Source organism: Stigmatopora nigra, chromosome 8 (assembly GCF_051989575.1).
Source record: "Stigmatopora nigra isolate UIUO_SnigA chromosome 8, RoL_Snig_1.1, whole genome shotgun sequence".
Classification (NCBI taxonomy): Eukaryota; Metazoa; Chordata; class Actinopteri; order Syngnathiformes; family Syngnathidae; genus Stigmatopora; species Stigmatopora nigra.
In genome coordinates, this window is record NC_135515.1 from 6,603,152 (window position 1) to 6,618,036 (window position 14,885).

General features: G+C 43.1%; 3 protein-coding genes across 5 annotated transcripts; all 3 read right to left on the reverse strand.

Moving 5' to 3' along the window:
- Nucleotides 1-741: 741 nt before the first annotated feature.
- On the reverse strand, nt 742-4,700 carry LOC144200267 (histone H4 transcription factor). Of its 2 annotated transcripts, none has more exons than XM_077722302.1 (9): nt 4,557-4,700; nt 3,767-3,940; nt 3,464-3,690; nt 2,750-3,014; nt 2,611-2,685; nt 1,981-2,101; nt 1,778-1,916; nt 1,586-1,710; nt 742-1,299 (listed from the first exon to the last, which is right to left on the reverse strand). In XM_077722302.1, the coding sequence occupies exons 2-9, from the start codon at nt 3,912-3,914 to the stop codon at nt 948-950; spliced, it is 1,452 nt and encodes a 483-aa protein (XP_077578428.1). In that variant the 5' UTR covers nt 3,915-3,940; nt 4,557-4,700; the 3' UTR covers nt 742-947. The 2 variants fall into 2 exon arrangements, with proteins under 2 accessions (XP_077578428.1, XP_077578429.1); XM_077722303.1 differs by having other exon boundaries at nt 3,767-3,937; nt 4,557-4,681.
- A 255-nt stretch (nt 4,701-4,955) lies between these two features.
- Nucleotides 4,956-9,979, reverse strand: map6b (microtubule-associated protein 6b). 2 transcript variants are annotated; one of them, XM_077723421.1, is made up of 4 exons: nt 9,187-9,979; nt 7,671-7,887; nt 7,442-7,490; nt 6,280-6,425 (listed from the first exon to the last, which is right to left on the reverse strand). In XM_077723421.1, the coding sequence occupies exons 1-3, from the start codon at nt 9,846-9,848 to the stop codon at nt 7,446-7,448; spliced, it is 924 nt and encodes a 307-aa protein (XP_077579547.1). In that variant the 5' UTR covers nt 9,849-9,979; the 3' UTR covers nt 6,280-6,425; nt 7,442-7,445. The 2 variants fall into 2 exon arrangements, with proteins under 2 accessions (XP_077579546.1, XP_077579547.1); XM_077723420.1 differs by lacking the exon at nt 7,442-7,490 and having other exon boundaries at nt 4,956-6,425; nt 9,187-9,976.
- Nucleotides 9,980-10,617: 638 nt separating this feature from the next.
- Nucleotides 10,618-14,636, reverse strand: thap12b (THAP domain containing 12b). Its single transcript, XM_077723383.1, has 6 exons — nt 14,249-14,636; nt 13,567-13,687; nt 13,379-13,486; nt 13,268-13,304; nt 12,462-13,192; nt 10,618-12,185 (listed from the first exon to the last, which is right to left on the reverse strand). The coding sequence occupies exons 1-6, from the start codon at nt 14,335-14,337 to the stop codon at nt 10,794-10,796; spliced, it is 2,478 nt and encodes an 825-aa protein (XP_077579509.1). The 5' UTR covers nt 14,338-14,636; the 3' UTR covers nt 10,618-10,793.
- Between the last annotated feature and the right edge of the window lie 249 nt (nt 14,637-14,885).

Below are 14,885 nucleotides of genomic sequence, written 5' to 3' on the forward strand. Positions count from 1 at the left end.
TGTTGAAACGTTTTATCCAAGGAAATGGGGCGAAACACTTAGTCATTTTTTTGACAAAATCTTTCATCCACCACTGAATACTTATACACTTAAACACTTATTAGAACTTATTCTTTTAACTGAATAATATTGAGAAAATCTTTGCCTGCACTGGGATTTGAACCCAGGACCTCATAGGCGACAGACTGATGACTTAGCCACTGGGCCACCACCCTGTGGGAGAAAGTAGTAATACTTATACTTTTGTCTCATTCATCTACCTGAATAATATTGGGAAAATCTTTGCTTGCACTGTGACTTGAACCCAGGACCACAGCGATGGAAGACTGATGACTTAGCCACTGAGCCACCATTCTCTAAAAGTAAGCACTATTAGAAACATAGTCATAGGATACATGGTTGCTGAAGCGTTTTATCCAAGGAAATGGGGTAAAACACTTAGTCATTTTTTTTGTCAAAATGCTTCATCCAGCACTGGAGACTTATTCAGTTAGACACTTAGGCAGTAGTACTTATTCTTTTAACTGAACATAAGGACACTCAAGACTTAACTAGTGACTCACTCAAAATATTGGTATAAAATGTTCATTCAAAAATAGCCTTACTGTGCATGGCCCTTGTCTATATTTCTATTTTTTTTACAAAATCCTTACTATGTGGTCTTTTCTTTTTTACATTAGCCCAAGAATACATAGACTGTTTTTTTTTAAATTTAAAATAGCCCAACTATACACTTTAACTGGAGTGTTTTAAAATGTATTTATTAATCATGACACACTTAACCAGCAAGAACATACAATTCTCTCATAAAATTACATATATATGTATATATATATATATATGTACAATTATAAAAGTAGTAGGAAATAAAAATGTAAAATCTGTAACCAGGCCAATTGTAATGGCAGGTCATAGAATAATAAAAAAAAGGAAAGTGAATGGCGGCATCATACCACATCCATGCCCAAACCTCTGGCCACCATGGTGAGGGCCCGCACAGCCCGAGACGTCCCGCCACCGTCTTGCTCCTCCCGGGCGGAGACCACCGGCTCCTCTTCCATGAGTGGGATGGCGCTCATGCCGCAGTAAACCGGGGATTCGTCCCCTCCGCCTGGGCTGGAACGAGCAGACGTGTCCTCGGAGGAGAAGGAACAAGTGGAGGAAGAAGAACTTCCTTCATCTGCCGTCGTCGCCGCGTCCACTTTCTTCTTCATGTTCTTCATGATTTCTTGGGTTACCTCTTCTGTTTCCACACGCACCATGTTGAGGGTTAGAAAGCCATCGCCATCCTTTCTGTACCTGCAAAAATGAAACGTGCAACAAATAAGAGCAAATATTTTGCATGTGGTTATTTTTCATTTAAAATGTCTTAATAAATGCCTTAAATAATTTTCCCTTTTGCCTTATTTTTGGGTATTTAACACAAACCCAAATTGGTATACTCTTATACTATTTTAAAGGGTTTTTAGTTGGTAGTACTAGAACAAATGAAGGTTTTTACATGTAAAAACGCATCTCTCCTTATAAACAATTCAAATTACGAAACCTAGACGGACAAAATGTGCTTTACGAAGCCGTTAATCACCTGAATCGCGAATGTCCCGATGGCCACTTGAGTTCGTGCTTCTTCCGCAGGTGCAGCGTGAGCGTGTAACACCAGGAGAACACCTTATCGCAAAGGTGACATTTATACTTGGAGGCGCCTCCAACCTGCACGCAAAACCAGATAAGTTTTCATTTTGTAATCCGGATTTAGACGAACGAGCGGTCGCTCGACCTCGTGCGCCCTCTTAAAGTGCTGGTTCATGGTCTGGAATGTCTGGCAGGAATACGAGCAGCCTTCTACGGAGCAGCGGAAGAGCGAGCCTTCGTTGTGAACCTGCGTGTGTTTTTGGAGGTCGCGCTGGTTCTTGAAGCTGATGGGGAATAAAAGTGGAACGTCTGGGCTGAGGGAGGTTTGAGGGGAAAGAGCGTGGGTACCTTTTGTCGCAGAAGTCACACGGGAAAGGGCGCTCGTCGCAGTGTCGGAAACGGATGTGGATCTTCAGGGCGGCCAGCGTGGGGCACGTCATGTCGCAGAAGGGACACTTGACTTGATTCACTGAAACCACATCAGTTAATTACCATTATGCTTGGTACTAAAAAAAATGGGTATTTGGCATTTACTCTTCTTGGCCCATTTGAGTGGCTAAAACAATAATATTTAGTAATAGTCATTTGAAATATCAATTCATTTTTACAATAAATAATAATGTAGCTTTTTTTATATATAAAAAAATAGGTTTTGGTGTTTGACTTGCATTTGGCTTTCGGACAAGTTTTAATGGTGTTGCTAACCAATTATTTATGTTAAAATTAAATGAAGGAAATAAGTGTTAAAATGTAAAATATTTGTGTTATTTTTTTCCTACTTGCTCATGATCTCTTTATAGTGGAATTTCTTTTACTCACTATATTTTTCTCAGTTAATTACATCCACATTGCTCCAAAATGTATTGATAAAACCAACCATTCTTTTGCAAAAGGGTGGATTTGCTTCTATAAAAAAAAAACATAACGTTGTAATATTAATTTATCTTTCAGTGAGTATGCTAGAATTGAAATTATTACCATGTTGTCGAACGTGAGCCCGCAATAGTCTCTCACTGGAAAAGGCTTTGCCGCAGTGTTCGCACACCAGCGACTCTGTGAGGGGAAAAAAATAGCGTTAGAAGCAGCGGAAAAGCCAAGTGCCGTCCTGTGCGCTCACCCAGTGGCTGGGCCTGCCTTTGGAGGTGGTCAAAGAGTTTGGTGTTGCAGGAGAAGAGGCTGCCGCAGGTGGGACAGGCCACCAGTCGCTCTTGGGTGTGAGCTCGCACGTGCTCCCTCAGCCGGTAGCGGATCTTGGCGAAGACCTCGCAGCCCGACCAGCGGCAGAAGAGCGCTCGCCGTTGGGGAGACAGCGGACGCTGCTCGGCGCTCTCCACGTGATTGGCCACGTGGCGGTAGAACCACTCGGGGTTGGTGAACGTGCTCTGAAAAATGAGGACAACATTAACCCACTGTAGTTGTTAGATGAGGAAAAAAATAGGTCCTAATATTTGATTTTTCAGTTTTTTTATAGTCATTATTTTGTTTTGTGAAGTTACTATCTACTTATAATATTATTATTATGTCCGATTATAATTATTGTGTCTGATTATTATTATTATTATTATTATTATTATTATGTCTGATTAGTATTATTATTATTATGTCCGATTATTAATATTATTTTCTGCATCATCAACAAAAAGTTACTCTTTTTTCTTAAATGTCTTTTCATCTATGAGAAAACTATATTTTTAGAAATAGAAGATTTTATTAAGGTTGGGCAAGTTATTGATTAATGGTGAGTTCATTATTTAAACGACTATGGTGTTAACTTTATAAATAGTTTAATTTGGTGGCTGCTAAAGAGTCAAAGGTGTAGTAAAATCTTTACATCGCAGTTGTCCCAGTGGCACAGGTGGCGATCGGACCCCTCGGGAAGCAAATTGTTGGTGTGCGCGGCCTGGTTGCAGGCAGGCAGGTCGGGCCGGGACCGGAGCAGCTGGCGACCCAGGAACTTCAGCTTGGCGTGGTAGTTGTGAAAGTACACGTGAGATTCCAAGCGGACCGGGCTGCCCATGGAGACGAACTCGCAGCCTTCCCACAGGCAGGCGTACTCATCTGGCGGATGAAAAGAGAATGACAGTCAGTGGAATACGGGACGCCATTTGCACCCACGGACAGAGGCGGGTCTCACCCAACTCCTCCAGGGCGTCTTTGTCTCCCAAGTAGTCTCGAAGGTGCTGGGAGGCGTGGTCGCTCAGTTCTTCCATGGTGCCGCCCCGGTGGCCGCATGACGCCCACTCGCAGACCACCTCCAGGTGATCCGGCGTCTTGGCGGCCATCTCCGAGGGGGCTCACACGCTGGCTGCTGAGTGGGGGTACATCTTATTAGAATTCATGACAGTAATAGACATGGTGTATTATAGAATAACAACGTTTTTTTTTATTTTTATTTTATTTTAATGCAAGCAAAGCCAATTATCTTTACTGTTTACATTATATTCTGCGTTACTGTACTGGTCTAAAAATATTAGCATTGATGACATCTCCTAAAATCGGATTGGATCAGAAGTCACAAAATCAGGATCAGAACATCTCATGCATAAATAACAGGTATAATGCATAAATAACATGAAAAATGCATAGATAATAAATGCCAGTATATGTTCTGATTAGGCAAATCAAGAACGAATAACATCCACATGAAAATATAAATAGGGAGAATTTTAGAATTAGGGCGTTGAGAGGAGCGGGCGAGGATTAGTACAGAATATAAATCGTATAAATCAGTAATATAATAATTAAAATGCAGCCAAAAAAAGTAGTTTGGGGAATCAGACAATATTGTGCACGCGCAATAACGAGTGCAAGACATCTTAGATCAATGAAAAATGGCATTCGTTGCAGATCTAAAATACAGCAAAAAAATCTAAATTCATATTTGTTTCATGGATGTTTATGAAAATATGAGAAATGTTACTTACAGATAGTTGTGAGACCAAACATTTAGCGGGTCCTCATCCCTCGTCCGCCAAAGTTTACTTCTGGGTCGCCGTGGCGCCAAACCGGAAACGACGTTCTTCTTCGATGGGGCTCCAAAGTAGCATAACAAAACAGAGCCCCCAATGTCTCAATTTGGAATTACTGTTATTATTCTGTACTACCGCCTTTATTGGAATAGTATACCACCTATTTTCATGAAATTTCCCCTCATTACTATTAGATTCTCTTCAACTATTTTCTTCTTTCAAAAGCAGGAAAATAAATATTATCCACCTATATTGAATTTTCTACTCTTGAATGAATAAAATAGCCTCATTACATTCAAAGTCTATCCTTTTTGCATATGGAATTATAATTAGAAAAAACACAAAATTACAATCTTAAATGTTCTTTGTTTGCTCTTTAATCCAAGTTTATTCTGGATGAGTTGACAAGCACACACACATGAAGGCAGAAAAAAATCACAACACAATCTGCATACATTTATGTTTTTTACGACATTTCTTAAGCGTGATGACTAGAAGGCTCCACCTGTCTATATTGAAAAACTAAAAAACATGGCAACATTCAGCACCCATGTGTGTTGTTTTGTTAGTGAAGGTGGCACACTCGCATACGTACACAGGATCAAGTGCAACAGTGTGTTTAAAAGCAGAGAGTGCACATTAGTTATCGCTTTCATAAAGACACTAGAAAGAAAAAAAATGGTACACATATGTCAATGTTTTTGTAAGATGATGAGCAAAAAAGTTCCATTATATTTGTTGCATCACTTCATTTTTTGGGGGGCGGGGATACTACATATTTTTCATCCTGTAAATTCTGTAAGACACTTGTAGTACATTAAAGTAAATTATTATCATTAAACTAAAATGTCTTATTATTTCTTCTTGTCAAAAAAGACAAATTAGGGACTTTTCTTAGATTATTTGATGCCTTTTTCTCTCACAATTTGATGATCTCAAGTCAATATTTCATGCATTACGACAGTTTCCTTGTAAAAAGTTTCTTTTCAGTGTGGTCTTAAGACTACCATCTAAAGTGTATATCTTTGTCTTTGTGTGTAGAAGACAAGACATTTCCAAACTACAGTATTCTTATTAGTGTAACAGTAAATTAGCAACAAGAACCACCTTGCTGGTGTGTTTAATTCTTATCTCATACAGACACTACTATCATTTACTACTAGACGTGCATATATTAGAAACGCCACATCATACATGGACCCTAAAAAGCTGAATTTACAAGCTAAAATGCATACTGAATACTGGGGGGGCTTGCATGCACGCTACTGGGAAATTAACTCCAATTGATTTGGTCTCTTAGCAACAAAACGGATGGAACCTCTAACAGGGTTAAAAAAAAAGGGGGGGGAGCTGAGGCACTGCATCGAGAAAAACACCCATTTTTTTACAATCATCGGATGTAAACTCAGTGTCAAAATGCCCTTTTGTAGATGTACAGGACACATACGGTATCCATGGCTCTATTGTGCAAATTAGGTGCTTGAATAAACATATAATCATCAAATAAAGCAGCTTTGTGGACAGGCGTACTTCATTTTTTTCTCTCACATTCACACGCACAAACTGTCGTTGATTTATATATGAGACGCAAATGATAAAAAGTGTAGCGAGTGATTGGACGTGCGGGAAAAATTACTGTTTGGCTTCGGCCAGTCTGTTACTGAGCTCTTTGTTCTTTTTGGTGACGCCCGCTTCGGCTTCGGCTTCTTCTTTCTTTTTGGCGGAAGCGGCCAGCAGCTTTTTTTCTTTCATCTCCTTAACTTTCTTCACCGTCTTTGTTGTCGTGGCTTTCTTTGGCCTGACGCGAGACGCCGGTTTGTCCAACTGAGAGGAAAATACAGGAAGGTGGTAAATAAAATGTCGGGGTGACGCGAGAGCTGTGGCATGCGTATCCTTAAGGTGTCCTACAGGTAAGTGTTCATGGGGGTTAGTGGAATGGACCAAGTAAATAGCACAAAAAAAGGTATTTGCGCTTTTTCTGGGGTGGAAGGAAGTGCCGTGACCAGCCTTTAATTGTTCCTACTGTGCATATACTGCAAAAAGGGCATGTTCAAATGCCATAAAGCTCTTACAGGGTGTGTAGACTTTTGTCACTACTGGCTGTTCATTTCTTTTCTTTTTCTTATTAAATGTTCATTTTTAGCCTAAAACTTTTTTTCTCTTGCCTTGAATGAAGTGCAACCTTTTTACTAATCTTGTAAAATAAAGACTTGAAGAGGCAGTAAAGTGACTTTTCAATATTTCTTGTACAGCAAACAAATCTGCCAATAAAGATAAATCAATTCAGTTCTTTCATTCAAATGAACTGGAGATAAACTAGTGCTACTGATCACATTTATAGGAGAAGAATGACGTTATTGGAAATCTATAATCGTCAATGGCAGTGAAAAAGGTAAATTATCTTTAAAAAAAATTCTCTTATGAGCCATAAAGCAATAAATATGACTGTGCAGTGACATTATCGTGCCTCAAATGTCAGCAAGTGGTTAGTTTGTGTAATATGAGCCTCTACAAATCCTAAAGAAAAACAACCTATGTCCATATTCCATAGATATGTCGAAAACTAATTGTCAATCTATAATGGAATATTTAGTCCAACCTCTTCCCAGAAAAGCCCATTGGATCCATTGCAATGTCAATTTTCTACCAGAATACATTTATACAGAATTAACCCGAAAAACTGAATGATTGCCAGATTAATTTGAAAAAAAATGAGGTGATGTAGGCAAACAGTGAAAAGAATCTATTTCATCCTAATATTAATGTGGAAGTGATGTATGAGAATATGTGTGTGCGTAACGTCTGAGTTGGGCCTCCATGCTTTTCTAATGGAAACACACCTGACTACAGCAGATTTACAACCGAGCTGCTCTTTGCCACTGATTCGTCCTATGAGAATAAGAGAGGGAGGGGCTACATGAACACACAAACGTGCAGGCAACACAATATGGGATCACTGATACATCTTTTTTTGGGCCATTTAGCCAATCACAGATTCCCTTATGATCTGACCGTATGACTACTACATTATCGGATGTAAAACATCTTTATATGGAGGCGCTCACTCACCTTAGGGGCCTCCTTGCCAGGCTCGTTGTACAGGCTGCGTATCCGCCTGCGCTCCAGCAGCTTGTTGTCTGCCGGCTGGGCTTTGACCTGCTCACCCTTGAAGGTGGCGCTGTAACTGGTTTCCAGACCTCTCTCGTTCTCCGCCGGAGGCTTGTACTGGGACGGCGCCTTAATGGGCTTGACTGGTTTCACGTCCTTGTAGGCTTGGAATTCAGCTCTACATGAGATATGGCGTGTTTATTTGCGTTTTGGTTTCATCTGATCATTTCATTTGTAGTAACAGTGGTAAAGTAATGAACATCTTAAAAGTGGTCCAAAATACCTCCATGGTTGTATTTGACTTGCTACAGAATTGACACTCAATTGATTTAATGAGGATTACATCAAAAATTTAAACATTTTAACTCATTCAATTGAATTTTTGCAGTTCAAGCAATTTACATTAGTGTTTATATGTTGTAAATGTGTATTTTTACTCTTCTATTGGGATGAAATTACTATTATAAATTGTTTTTTTACTAAAATGATATTGTATGCAGGAAGAACCGCATTTGTACTTATGCATGATTTTGATACAAATAAATAAAATATAGTATATTTGTACGATTGTACGTTGGGGTTGGCCAACTAGGGCCAGGAATTAGTCAGGACCGCCTAATAGTCTGTCGGCCTATTAAGTGGAAATGCTCAACACCGCATACACTTCAACAATTGAAAGAGATGACACACCAAGCGGCATGCAAGCAACCTCCAGGCAGCACATATTGAATTATTCATTCTTGGCCTAGATCAGATTCATTAGGATCCAAGAGCAGAGGGCCAGCCCTTCCTTCAATGTGATTGAATAGAATAGCACGCAAGACTACTGTACAGGCACAGCCTTGTTTTTTTTTCCTGCTAGTTTGATTTGTGCAACACACTGCATTGATTTTTGAGGTCAGGAATGGAGGAGGGGACAATCAATACATTACTAGCCTTATCTTTTTGGGAAATATCTCTCACGGGTCCTGGGGGTCTTGGAACCGGAAAATGTGATGTAAGACTACAATATCCTTGTAATATGGAATGGAATATTACTGTTTTAGAAAATGGTTTGGCAACTTACATATATATAAAGGGAACGGAGCATTGATTCCTAATAAATACATACATATAATAAATGATACCTGGCAACATGATGCAAAATATGATGTCTACTCTATGTGGACACTAGGTCTTGATGTTTTTTTTAATTACCAAGAATAGTCACTTTAATTGGTTTATACTTGTTGCAAATAAAAAGTTTGGTATCCACTGCCAAAAGATATAAAGTATAAATCAACTATAAGGATGGATTTGTTTAAGATGCACGTACTAATGACATATGAGTGGATGGAGCCATGGTGCGTTCAGGGAACATCCCTTCATTTTAAATATATAGAGATGTATTGATAAATCCCCTGTTTTGGGCGATTTTAAGCATCACCGTTGTAACCTTAGCAACAAAAACTAAAGATAAAAGATGTTTTGGTGTTACCTGTAGCTACTGTTTGAAGCAGTTAAGGTCTGCTTGATGTGTCTGTTGAGAGCGTCAGCGGCCGCCCTGCCTTTTCCGCTAGCCGGTGCCTCATCGCCTTTCCTGTCGGCGGACTTGTCCCTCTTGGCCGGTTCCTTCACCTCCTTCTCCTGGACCTTTTCCTCCAGTTCACTTTTCTCCACGCCACTTTCTATCTCGGCGGACACTCGCTCCATCTTTCCAGCTACCGCGGTGCTGCTGCTGCTGCTACCGGTGGGGGGAGCTAGGCCGGGTTTGGGGATCCACGGGTGGTCGTGTTTCTTCGGGATGGGCCACGCTTTGTAGTCCTTTTGGTACTGGGTCTCCGGGATAAAAGGGCCGGCCGCCGGTTGGTACTCGTTCCTGGGTTTGCAACTTGGCTCCGGGCGCACCTTCCATGCTTTAAAGTCTTGCCGCATGACGGAGGAGGAGGCGTCCGAGGCGGAGGCAGTGGCAGCGGGCGGTGCCTTCACGGCCTCCGCTTGACACTCCGGCCGGCTCTCGGCGGCAGCGGCCCGTTTCGGTTGCTTCTGCTGGACGTCCGAGTATTTGGTGAAAACCAGAGGCACAGCGATGTCCCCCTTGTCCAACTCGCTCCAGAAGCGGTTGATACAGCAAGCGCGCGTGATGCAAGGCCACGCCATGATACTTCAGACTCGGTTGCAGGAAATTAGCGACCTTTCTTCCTGCTTCTGCAGGAGGGTTCGACGATTTGGACGTGTTGAGGATGCACGAAGCAAAGCGACTCCACCCACGTTTTGCACCTGAACGCAACTGCAAGTTTAAACCTACAGGGGGAGTTAACGACACCAATGCCCATGTTTATGTTAAGGGCACTTGTACGATTGGAATTTGGAGTACTACTTTCAACAATTAAAAATAAGACGTCTAGAAATGTCATGACTAAACAAGGTCAAAAGAAACATTTTTGTATAAGACACACTTCAATAATAAAGATAGTGATCCGTACCTGTTAGAGCTGATGGCAAAATAAATTTACAGTTGTTTTTGCAAATCACGTATACCTATGAATCAATCATTCATATATATGTAGAAATGGCATGCTAGCAGTGCCTGTGTGGTTTTGTCAGGGTACTCCAAATAAATTATCAGGGTGAATAAAAGATTAAACATCACAACTATCACTACTAACATGAAACTAATGCAGTGTGGCAGTTGCAGTAAAAGCCAACAATAACTGCAGTCTAGTCTATGATTAGTGTTATGGATCTAATAAATTGTTAGAAACGTGTTATTGGCAATTCAGCGCCTCCTCGTGGTCTGTAATAAAATGTCAATTACACGAGGAGCCTTTTACGAGTCATTAAGTACTGTATTCTTCAGTTTTCCATACTGACACAGGGGTGCTGGAGCCTATCCCATGCAACGGTAGATAGGAGGCAGAATAGACCCTTGTTTACTTTAAGTATTTATTTATTCACATTTTGATGAGAAACCGATGGGAACGTGGAATGAACTGATTTTTCGGGAAAGCCAGGCCAACAATAGAAAAGAACACTAACTTCAGCCGATTCTAAAAAAAAAAGACAGCAACGCAATTCCATAAAAATAAAAAAAAAAGAAACGCATCAGTTCTGATCCGAAACCGCCTTGTTCATTTTGCCGTCCTCGTTCATTTTGCCGTCCTCGTTCATTTTGCCGTCCTCGTTCATTTTGCCGTCCTCGTTCATTTTGCCGTCCTCGTTCATTTTGCCGTCCTCGTTCATTTTGCCGTCCTCGTTCATTTTGCCGTCCTCGTTCAATTTGCCGTCCTCGTTCAATTTGCCGTCCTCGTTCAATTTGCCGTCCTCGTTCAATTTGTCGTCCTCGTTCGACTTGCCGTCTTCCTCTTCGAGCTCCACTTCCATCTCGGGCTCGTCCTCGGGGTAAAGTCTGCAGTATTTGTCCACCATGACATCCAAGTCCGCCTTGACGTGGCCGTTGACGTTGAGCACAGCCAGGCTGCGGTTCCACAGTGCGGCAGGCACGGCGTCCAGGTAAGCCCGCAGCCGGCGGCCGGCCGTGACGCCTTGCTGCTCCTCCATCTTGAGCGCGGGAAGCGTGGAGAGCACCTTGAGGAAAGCGTTGACGTTGGGGAAGAACTTGATGTCGGGTAGCTGCAACGTCTCGTGGATGGTGGTGGGGAGGCGCACCTCCTTGCCGCGGTGCTTCCACTTGATCCTCCAACAGTGGAGTTCGGCCGGCAGCGTGTTTGGGCTGGGCAGGTCGGCGCGGTAGACGTCGGCCGAGTTCTCCTCGCTGGTGTTGAACTTCATCTGGCCCATGATGGCGGGCACCAGCGACAGACCCTTGAGGACTTTGAGGTTGACCTCAGAGAACATTTCCTCCACCTCCTGCATGACGCTGTGGATGATGGGCAGCGTGACGTATTCGCGGTAGTAGGCCTCCGCTTGGATCTCGTTCATGTCGGCGGCGCGCTGTCTCTGCACGTAGAGGCGGGGGACGCGTGCCGGGATCTCCATGGAAGCGGCCAGGCCGGCGGCCTCCTCATACCAAAACTCATGGTACACGTCGATGTTGTCGTTAACCTCGTTGAGTGAGTGCACCACGGCAGTGAGACTGTTAGCGGCGCAGAAAGCATCCGCCGTTTCGCCTTGGAGGTTGCGGCCGAACGCTCTGGTGAAGGTGAGCACGTTTTTCAGGACCACGGCGGTCATCACCATCTCGAAGTCGGCCAGGATCTCGCTGAGCAAGTAGGCGGCGGCCATTTCCGCGCTGTCGAAGGCGCCGTCCGCGTTGTCGTGGATGGCGTCCAGGCAGGAAACCAGCGGAGGGAGCACGTCCAAAAGTATGTCAAAGACATTGTGCTGCGCCGTCCAGTCGTCGGCGCAGGCCTGATGTAGCGCCGCTGCCTTTTCCTCATTCTTTTGATAGTGAGCGCTGATGCAAGCACGTAGCCGCTCCTGCGCCGGCATGCTTGTGAAGAAAGTGGCCAGCCTCCTTAGCGTCTCCACCAGCACCTGCGGGTGGGCACGGCCACATATCAGTTTCTCATGTGACGACAACCTCGAGTCAAAATAACACAATAACAAAAAATCAAAGCTCTTATTTTCTCTTCTTTTTAAAAATATCTTTAGACTATATATAGAGAACATAATCTACAAGGGTAGACATGTCTCAAAGCTAATTATTTTTTCCCGATTTTCTTCAAGGTATGTTTTGCCATTCAGCCAATGCCCTTATTTTTACTTCATATTGTGAGTATCAGATGTGGACATCAAAAAACACATGCCCACCTGCACGTTGGGAAATGGCAAACTGTTGGCCAGGTGGATGTTGAGCGCCATTCGCGAGCAGGGAAAGTGCAAGGCCAGCGGGTACTTCTCCATTAGGAGCACGGCCACGGCCTTCATCTTAGTGGCCGACGCCCCGGTGACTTTGTGCGCCTGCCCACGGCAGTCCTCCATGCTGAGTCCCCAGCGCTCGGTCAGCTGCGCCTCCAGACGCTCCACCAGAGCCAGCTCGTCGCCATCAAAGGACACAAAGTCCAGAAATTCCTCGCGGACCACGTTGTGTTGGTTAACAAAGCGCAGGTAGAGGGGTAGGTGCTTATCGCCGCCAAAGTCTACCAGGTCGTCGGTGACCAGCGAGAAGAAGCGGCCTTCCCGGGCCTCCATCAGCGTCTCCTCCCGTACCGTGTTCTCGCACACGTCCAGGAGCTGGTTCAACTGGGCCGAGGACAGAAAATCGGCATTGACCGGGGTGGCCTCGAAGCGCCTCTTCAGGGGCTCGTCTCCGGCGTGCATGCGGTACTGCAGCATGGCATGGAAATTATTGGACGCGCCGTCGCCGTCCAGGGATTTGAAGCTCTCCAGTGGGATGCATTGCTTGGACAACGTCAGGAGGAGCTCGAACAGAGAGCGCAGGTAATCGCGCAGCTGCTTCTCCTCTGCCGACATCTGGGGCTCAACTACACCGTCATCCTTGTCCGCCGCCTCTTTTTGGAGTTTCTCAGCTGAGGCTGCCACTGAGAAGGAAGGAGACAACACTTGGTTTGTACTCTATTATTTCATGAATATCTTCCAAGTCTTAGTTGACTTACGTCTCCTTTCTCTTATTCGTTTTAGGTCCTCCTCTGTCTGGAAAAAAAACAGATTCCAGTATAAGAAGCTAAAAAATATTCTTAAAAATGACTTTTGTTTTTTGCCCTCACCAGTTCTTTAATTTGCTTGCGGTGTTTGACACGAGGATTGGTCAAGTGGCTGGTCAGATCGAAGATGGTGGGAATGGCCGTGTCCTTCAGCACCGTCCTATATGGGCTCTGACACAGACACCATTTTTTAAATATATTTTTATATAAGTATATTATGAAGCCTAGAACAAAGGACGCAAAGTACTCACTGTCTTGTACACCAAAGCTGGATCAAAGTGTTTGGCGCACAATCGGTAGTGTTTGTTTAACTGATCGGCAGTTTTGGCCTCCAGGTCGGCCCTTCTGCAATTCTCCACCCAGGTACGACATCTGCAAATGCACAAGTGGTTACGACCTTGGATGGTAAGGATACATGGTCACATGATATAAAGTGAAATTGTGCTTATTAATCCAATTGAATATTTTTTAAATGACAGGATGGGAGGGGTTTGATAGTTAAATCTTAACGCCCACCGTTTTGAAGTTGTAAAATTGCAATAGCTTATATACTCTATAGCTGGAGTAAGAGTTTTTAGTTGTCATGGTAACTCCACACAAGAACCAATTATAATGTACTCCGTTATACTGCAAAGAGAAGCATGCACATTTAGCGTTTTAATGGAATGTTGATAAAAATGTTATGAAATAAATACAAATACTCTGGACCTTTTCACTACTCTGTGTAGTTCCCGCTTAAAAAATAGATTACTTTAAATCACTGTCAAATTTAACAAGAATTATTTCTACTAGATTAATTGACCGGTTTGACACATGTTTTGCAGCCGAAAGTGACTTGATAAGCAACTGTTCCGTCCACTCTAGCCCGATGCGATGCCATTCCATTGCATTTAGTGGTAACCAAACATGACACTATAATTTGTAAGATCTTACCTCTCGGGGTCCCTCGGAAAACGAAAAAAAGCCAAATCCGACTGTGTACTCTTCCGTGTGCAGTTCGGCGCCGCGCAGAAATTCGGCATATTTCAAGCTACAAGCTAGGTAGCTCAATCAGCTACTACTCCGGTTCTGTGTCTAACGGACTTTATTAGCCTTTTCAAAAGTCACTTTTTAGAAAAACTACAACTAAAGCTGTCAAACCAAGGTGATTGCACCTCGGGGCAGAGCGTATAAAAGATAACAAAACAGTCCCAAATTATGCCTATTGACGGTTATTAATGTTCCGGGAGCGCCGAAAAACGATTGAATCCTTTTACCCAACGCATTTGTAAGGTAGTTGCTGATTGGACAGAGACAAACCAACAGCCACAATAATTGGTTAGCATCACGGAGCTTTGACCAATAAAAGTACAACTGAAGCATATGTTTCTTTGCGAAACCGACGTCACAGATGTATCTATGTGCTGCCACCTACTGGAGTGAAGTATAGATATATCACATATGTAACACTAGATACCGGTGCGCGCTGTGAACCAAAATGAACGTGGGTCGTCATTCGTCGGCCATTTTGCGCCAGAGTCATTCGATAACCATTACATTATTGTCAATGTAACATGTACTTTGCTATGGT